The sequence below is a fragment of the Acipenser ruthenus genome, chromosome 4 (genome assembly GCF_902713425.1).
Source record: "Acipenser ruthenus chromosome 4, fAciRut3.2 maternal haplotype, whole genome shotgun sequence".
Classification (NCBI taxonomy): Eukaryota; Metazoa; Chordata; class Actinopteri; order Acipenseriformes; family Acipenseridae; genus Acipenser; species Acipenser ruthenus.
In genome coordinates, this window is record NC_081192.1 from 67,393,235 (window position 1) to 67,401,572 (window position 8,338).

General features: G+C 51.6%; 1 protein-coding gene across 1 annotated transcript; it reads left to right on the plus strand.

Annotated features, from left to right (window-relative positions):
- The first annotated feature begins 5,976 nt into the window (after window positions 1-5,976).
- Window positions 5,977-7,936, plus strand: LOC131736922 (uncharacterized). Its single transcript, XM_059022682.1, has one exon. The coding sequence runs from the start codon at window positions 6,045-6,047 to the stop codon at window positions 7,518-7,520; it is 1,476 nt and encodes a 491-aa protein (XP_058878665.1). The 5' UTR covers window positions 5,977-6,044; the 3' UTR covers window positions 7,521-7,936.
- The last annotated feature ends 402 nt before the right edge of the window (window positions 7,937-8,338 follow it).

Sequence of the window (8,338 nt, forward strand, 5' to 3'; positions counted from 1 at the left end):
TAACTGTGTTTATTTTTTAGCTAAATAAAATCTAAGCCTATTTTTTTGGGACCTCAACTGTTGTTGTTGATTCCAACTTAGGTACTTCACATAAGCACTAGTAAGTTTACATCAGGCCTACCAAGTTTCAAAAGGTACTAGTCCTATAAAATATTACCAGTAAATAAATGCACCTTTTGAAAAAAAAAAAAAAAGTGTTTTCCTCTTTTTAATTTGTTTTACTTCTGAGCTACAAGACTTCCTACAGTTGAAAGCAGAAGTTATTATACCTGGACTGGACAAACTGCCACCAACATGATTGTGGGACGCTGCAGTTTTAAGTAACTACAGGCTCATGTGTTTTTTCATCTAGATTATGTGGTAGAGAATGTTAGCCTTATGAGAAATAATATACTTTAAACCTAAAAGATTTTACATAGAAAAACAACTCACCTGTAGATGACTGTTTATCAACTGGTATATGTTCATATAACTGACTTTGCTGATGTTTAATCTATGGCCTGCCATCTGGACGTGATACTTAGAAGTGTAATTCCTTTTTGTCTTTGAAGGAATTACACTGGACGACCGCCTTCTTTTCACACTATGCTGTTGGAAATTTAAAAAAAACACCAAAAATATATACAAATAAATAATTATGCACTAAAAGCACAAAACTTGGTTGTTTTCCTCTACTGTGTAAATGTAATGACTATACCTGTTCGATTCCAGACAAAAGAATAGCCTTCTGTCATAGGAAACATCGCAGAATGTGTGAAAAAGTTCCATTTCATCATAGGCTTCTGTAATTTTTTCGCAATCTCTATTGCAGGTGTCATGGCATACCTTTCCCTTAAAAATACAAAAATGTAGTCGACCATGATGGTCGACTACATTTTTGTATTTTTAAGGGAAAGGTATGCCATGACACCTGCAATAGAGATTGCGAAAAAATTACAGAAGCCTATGATGAAATGGAACTATATATACATGTACTAAAATATGAATGTCAAAAAAATAAAATAAATCTGTGCACCTCACAGTAATAATCAAAACAAAGCTTCTTGTGTAAGTTACATTATAACAAGGTAAAAAAACAATTAAAAAAAGTAAAATCTGCCTATAATCCGTCCTTGTAATAAACTTGCCTTATGAAACCTACCAAATAATATATTTTTTACAATGTTCAAGTATTTTCTAAGAAAACAAACAAACAAAAATGTGTTTCCCTTTCAAGTCGAAAATAACCATCAACATGAGATATTGCCGTCAGGCAGCACCGGTAGGCTGAGCTTTTATAGCAAAGCTGCCGATAGGCCCCCACGCCAGCTGCAGTGTAAGCCCGCCCCCCTGGGAGCTTACTTAACTGCGCGCGTGGGGATGCACTTCCTCTTTTGTCTTCAGCCTTGGTACGGTAGGTAATAGATAACAGAGCGAGCTTGTTAACTGATTGTACTCGATAAGCTTTACGCTTGAGAAGCTGGTTAATTACCCCTTCTCTGAGTTTATTTCAGTTACTGTGTTTTAGGATTTATATATTCTTGTTAATATATATATTTTTTTCCTTTCGCTTTGCTTCGGCATCGCGTCTTCGTGGTCTCCCGTCTTCCTTTTCTTTGTTATTATAATATATAATTATATTATATTTATTATTTGGGTTTTTTGTGTGTATATATATTGTTATATATATTCTTTTTTGTGTATTGTTTGGGACGCGTGTTGCGTTGGCCTTAGGCCACGCGCATTTTTGCAGCCTCGGTCTTGCTTAGGCTAGACCGCGTGTGTGTGTGTGTGTGCGTGCAGACCTGCATTGCAGTCTCCCCCCCCACCGCGGCGCGTTCTACCGCCACGTGGCTGCTATTGAGTATAGCCCCACTGTTCTACACTATACGTAGTGTCTGCTGCAGCGTCCAAACAAAACAAAACAAAAAAAAAAAAAGCAAAAAAAAAAAAAAAAAAAAAAGTTTTTTTCCCATACAGTACTAAGGAAGACGACCACCAAGTGCATTAACTGTTGCCCTTATAAGCAGCACAACACCTTGTCTTTCGAGACTCAGACACAGTACTAGAGCACATAGCGTCTCCGCTTTGCGGGTCAGCTGACGTGGATCGTCTGGTGCAGTACACGCGCTCCGGCGCTTTCGGTGTCAGCGCTTAGGCGCCTGGTGTAGCGCTTCGGCGCGTAGTGCTTGGGCTCAGTGCACGCAACGCACCTGTGCACGCACCTCGACGCTCGGTGCTCGGTGCCTCGGTGCACGCACCTCGACGCTCGGTGCCTCGGTGCACGCACCTCGACGCTCGGTGCTCGGTGCCTCGGTGCACGCACCTCGACGCTCGGTGCTCGGTGCCTCGGTGCACGCACCTCGACGCTCGGTGCTCGGTGCCTCGGTGCACGCACCTCGACGCTCGGTGCTCGGTGCCTCGGTGCACGCACCTCGACGCTCGGTGCTCGGTGCCTCGGTGCACGCACCTCGACGCTCGGTGCTCGGTGCCTCGGTGCACGCACCTCGACGCTCGGTGCTCGGTGCCTCGGTGTACGCACCTCGACGCTCGGTGCTCGGTGCCTTGGTGCACGCACCTCGACGCTCGGTGCCTCGGTGCACGTACCTCGACGCTCGGTGCTCGGTGCCTCGGTGCACGCACCTCGACGCTCGGTGCTCGGTGCACGCACCTTTGGTGCACGCACCTCGACGCTCAGTGCCTTAGTGCACGCACTCGACGTTTGTCTTCAGTGCTTGGTGCACGCGCCTCAACGCACCTTAAAGCTGTTCGCTTGGTGCTCAGTGCTTAACGCTCGGCGCTCCTATTACTGGCACGGTACGCTTGGGCATACAACGTGCTGCACCATGTCATTTCACCGCTGTGTCACCTGTGGGACGAAGTTACCGGCTAATGACCCGCATGAGGACTGCGTGTCCTGTCTGGGGCCGGAGCATGCGGCATCTGCTTTGGCAGACAAAGCCTTTTGCACGTTATGTGCAAGTTTTCAGACGCGCACTCTGCGTCGTAGGGCGAGGAGAGCAGTCGGGGATCGCTCCCCTTCATCTGGGTCGTCACACACCCTTTCCGCCCCGCAGCCTTCTTTGGCTTCCCCGCCAGCGAAGCTGCCTTTTTCCAGGAGTTCGCCTTCCCAGGTTACCCCTGGTCAACGATCTCCTGACGTTAGGCGTAAGAGAGACCGCTCCCACAGCCTTTCTGTAAGGCGAGGCCCTTCTCCTCGCGGCGAACGCCCCCGTCAGATCTCGAGATCCCGCTCTAGATCGCCCCGAAGGAGAGGACGTTCCCGTTCTCCTCGTCGCGACAGGCGAGGTGGTGTAACTGAGCTTACTAGTAAGATGTCTCAGTTTATGGACCTTATGATGGGGCAGCAATCGTTGCTCATGTCCCTGGCCACAGCTCGGGCCGCAGAGGAGCCAGTCAGACCGGCTGTCAACCAGCCGATCATCCTACCACAACCCCTGTCCGTTCCAGTTGCGCAACAGGACGCATGGGACGTGGATGCTATCTCTCGAGATGCATCAGAGGGTGAGCCTCTCCACGGAGAGGATAGTGTGGAGGCAGAGCTCACGTCCCACCACTCAGAGTCTGAGATGGAGGTAGGCGTGGATGACTCTTTATGGTCCCTAGTAGAGCGGGCGACTCGCCACCTGGGCTTAGAATGGCCTGCCACTGAAGAGCCTAGGCGCTCTCTTTTTGAGTCGCCTTTGGCACAGGGCCAGCAGTCTAGGACGCTTCCGGCCTTCCCAGACTTTGTTAAGGAGGTGCAGTCCACTTGGGGGACTCCAGCCTCCGCCCCGGCAACCTCGCGTAAGGCGGCTGCCTTTACCATGCAAGGTGCGAGTGAAGCGGGTCTGGCGTCATTTCCGCCAGTTGGCGCTGCGTTCGCAGCGTTGGTGAAGTCACCAACACTCTCTGGGTTGGTGAAAGACCCCACCTGTCCTAACAAGCAGTGCAGGATCACCGAGGTGCACCTCAAGAAGGGCTATTCGGCGGCTACAGAGGCAGTTAGGCTGTCCAATCTGGCCAGCCTCCTCTCAGTTTATCAGGCTGCGCTAATAAAGGATCTCCCAGACTACCCTTCGGTGTCTCTGAGAGCAGAGTTGGGGCTAGTTGCCCAGCTGCTGGTCAAGCTAGCCCAGCTTAACGCGCGGGCCCAGGGCAGGAGCATCGCGTCTCTGGTGGTGGCCAGACGACAGCTCTGGCTCTCGCAGGCGAGAGTCCAGGAGCATGACAAAGCTCCCTTGTTGGATGCCCCAATTACACCGGGGCACACATTTGGCCCAGCGGTGGAAGAGATGTTGCAAAGCTCAGCTAAGGCTAGAGAGGCATCACAGCAGTTGGCTACGATATGGCCGCGTAGGCCTTTCCAGGTCAAACGCCCACAAGAACATCAGTGGCGTAGAGCACCACCGCAACACCAGCCGCGTCCAGGGGGTACTAAGACCTCCCCGGCGGATACAGCAGCGCGTGGCCAAATCCCAAGGGGACGACCGCAGCGCACAGGGTGGCGACCTAGAGGAGGCGGCAGACCACGCCCTCGTGGCGCTGGCCAGGCCCCTCGTGAGCGAGCGAAGCCTAAGCAGCCCTGAGAAAACCAGGCAGCCATTAACCCAACCCTATACTGTTCCACAGCTTCTGTTTTGGCAACAATGCACCAGCGATATCTGGGTGCGCAAAACTATACTCACCGGGTACACCCTTCAGTTCCGGTTAAAACCCCCCCCCTTCAGGGGGGTGGTGGTAACTGTGGTGAAGGACGTGGTTCAGTCCTCAGCTCTGAATGTGGAAATACAGGCACTGCTCAGGAAGCGTGCCATTCAACTAGTAGACCCTGCTCTGACCGACCAGGGGTTCTACTCCAAATACTTCCTTGTGCCAAAGAAGGACGGCGGGCTCCGCCCTATTCTAGACCTGCGTGTACTGAACAAATACCTACGGGTGTTGTCGTTCAAGATGCTCACGCACAGGCACATTGTCCAGTCTGTCCGGCAGGGCGACTGGTTTACCACCATAGATCTGACAGATGCGTACTTTCACGTTCCCATCTGTCCGGGTCACAGGAAGTATCTACGATTCGCATTCCAGAGCAGGGTCTACGAGTTTTGCGTCCTGCCATTCGGCCTGTCTCTAGCTCCTCGAACCTTTTCGAAGTGTATGGACGCCATTTTAGCTCCTTTGCGGGCTCAAGGCGTCCGACTGCTGAACTATCTGGACGACTGGCTCGTCTGCGCGCAGTCAAAGGAGCAGCTGGCACAGCACACAGTGATGGTTACAGACCATCTCTAGCGGCTAGGTCTGAAGGTCAATCCAGACAAGAGCCGCCTCGTGCCCAGCCAACAGACCGAGTTTTTGGGTCTGCATCTGGACTCAGTGTCCATGGAAGCGACCCTATCGACACAAAGAGTTGCCTCATTAGAGCGGTGTCTCTCCCTATTCAGGTTGAGAGAAACAGTCAGCATGGAGCTCTGTCAGCGCATGCTGGGGTTGATGGCTGCCGCCTCGCAAGCCCTTCCTTTGGGCTTACTACACCAGAGACCTCTGCAGGCCTGGTTCAATGCCTTCGCGTTGCACCCGCGGAGAGACAAGCACCGCAGGTTGAGGGTATCCCGAACCTGCTGGGAGGCATTACGCTGGTGGAAAGTTCAGTCGAACATCCGCCAGGGCGTGCGCTTGGGTCCCATCTTCCGAAGGGAAGTTATCACAACCGACGCTTCCAACCAAGGTTGGGGAGCAGTCTGGAACGGGACAGGGACCCGTGGAGTGTGGTCAGGACCCTGGAGGTCAGCCCACATCAACGCTCTGGAACTCAGAGCAGTGGACCTCGCCCTTCGGCACTTCTTGCCAGTGCTTCTAGACAAGCACGTGTTAGTGCGGTCAGACAACACCACAGTAGTGGCGTATATCAATCGCCAGGGCGGATTGCGGTCCCCCGGTCTTCACCGGATGGTAACGCGGCTGTTGCTCTGGACTCAACCGCGTTTAGCCTCTCTGCGTGCAGTTCATCTGCCGGGCAGAGTCAATTACGCAGCGGATCTCCTGTCCAGAGGAGGTCCTCTTGCGGGCGAATGGCGTCTTCACCCTCGGGTGGTAGAGCGCATCTGGGAATGGTTCGGCACAGCGCAAGTCGATCTCTTCGCTTCGCGAGAGACCACGCACTGTCCTCTATGGTTCTCGGTGAAGGACCTCGACAGCCCCCTGGGGGTGGATGCACTGGCTCACGAATGGCCGCCAGGGCTCCTGTATGCCTTTCCACCGATTCCGATGCTCCCCGCCTTCTTGGAGAAGGTCAGGGTAGAGCGAGCGACAGTGATTCTGATCGCTCCTCGGTGGCCTCGGAGAATATGGTTCCCGAGTCTAGTGCAATTACTGCACGGCCGCCCGAGGGAGCTCCCTCTGCGGGCGGACCTGTTGTCCCAAGCTCAAGGAGAGCTTTGGCATCCGAACCCCAAACTCATGCAGTTATGGGCTTGGCCCCTGAGCGGGAGCGCCTGTCAGCCTTAGGGCTTTCGACTGCAGTTATATCGACCATCCAGAGTGCGAGAGCGCCCTCTACTAGGTCGCAGTATGCGTATAAGTGGCAGTTGTTTCAGAGTTGGTGTCTGGCTGAGAGCCACGACCCAGTCTCCTGTCCTATGGCAGTAATATTGCAGTTTCTGCAGAAACTGCTGGATGAAGGGAAATCTCCTTCTACACTTAAAGTGTATTTAGCCGCCATTTCGGCTTGTCATGTACGCATTGACGGTTTATCACCTGGTTGCCATTTTTTGGCATCTCAGTTTCTGAAAGGCGCAAGACGCTTGCGGCCTCCAAGAACGACCAGTTTACCGTCTTGGAGCCTTGATGTGGTGCTAGAAGCCCTTACCAAGGCACCATTTGAGCCTCTCCACAGCGTGGATATGAAGCTCATATCTATTAAGACTGCATTTTTGCTGGCTGTGGTATCAGCAAAACGCGTGAGCGAGTTACATGCACTTTCAGTGCATCCTTCTTGTACTCGTTTTGCAGGAGACGGTTCTAAGGTCTCCATGCGCCCTAATCCGGCCTTTTTACCAAAGGTTATATCCCCGTTCCACATGAACCAGTCAGTCGAGTTGATGGCGTTCCATCCTCCTCCTTTTTCTTCCCCAGAGGAAGAGCGGTTACACATGCTCTGCCCCGTGAGGGCATTGAGGTGTTATATTGACCGTACAAGGACTGTGAGGCAGACAGAACAGTTGTTCATATGCCATGGTTCTAGATCTTTGGGTCAGCCGCTGTCTAAACAGCGCCTTTCCCACTGGATAGTGGATGCTATTAAATTAGCGTATGAATCTGCAGGCCTTCCGCCACCAGGGCAGTTGAAGGCGCATTCTACTAGGGGTATGGCGACATCCTGGGCCCTCTTTCGAGGGGTGCCGGTGTCTGATATTTGCGCGGCAGCCAGTTGGGCTACGCCGCATACTTTCATGAGGTTTTACAGGTTAAATGTACTGGATTCCTCTGCTCCACTGTTTGGAGCATCTGTTTTACACTCTATGACGCCTCAGGATGCGGACGTATAGAGTGGTAGATAGCATGGTGTTGACTGTTCCACCTTTAAGACAGGTGTCATTACGAGCATAGACGCTGAGGCGCAGCTCCGCATATGCCTAGATGTACTGCCTACGCAGTTGCGTTATGACGTAAGTCTGTCCTACTGCCGAGAATCCTCCCTCGCGACAGCTAGGGTACACTGTATCCCATGTTGATGGTTATTTTCGACTTGAAAGGGAACGATAGGTTGCGGATGCAACCCCGGTTCCCTGAAAGAGAAAATAACCATCAAGCTGCGAGGTCGCTCCGGTAGCCTTCACGGCCTGAAGAGCAAAAGAGGAAGTGCATCCCCACGCGCGCAGTTAAGTAAGCTCCCAGGGGGGCGGGCTTACACTGCAGCTGGCGTGGGGGCCTATCGGCAGCTTTGCTATAAAAGCTCAGCCTACCGGTGCTGCCTGACGGCAATATCTCATGTTGATGGTTATTTTCTCTTTCAGGGAACCGGGGTTGCATCCGCAACCTATCGTTTTCAGCAAACATGAACATACACATATACGGTTTTTCTATAAAACAAAACACATTTTTGCCCATTTTCTTCTCCCCCTTTCTGTTAATATATGACTTCCCTGCATCCCCGAGTTATTTTCGATGTTTGTCTTTCCGTTGATTCATATTTAGTTTTTTACCAATATTGAGTCTCTTTCGTCGGCGACAGTAAAATTAACGTGACGGTCCGCCATCTTCGTTCTTGCACATATACGGTTATTCCACTACACAGATATATTTGTTTGCTATGTCGGAAGCTGCAATAGCGTCAGAAAACCACAAGATGGCATATGGGTAAAGA

Coding starts and splice junctions, on each gene's coding strand:
- LOC131736922 (XM_059022682.1), top strand. CDS start 6,045: ATGGCGTCTTCACCCTCGGGTGGTAGAGCGCATCTGGGAATGGTTCGG.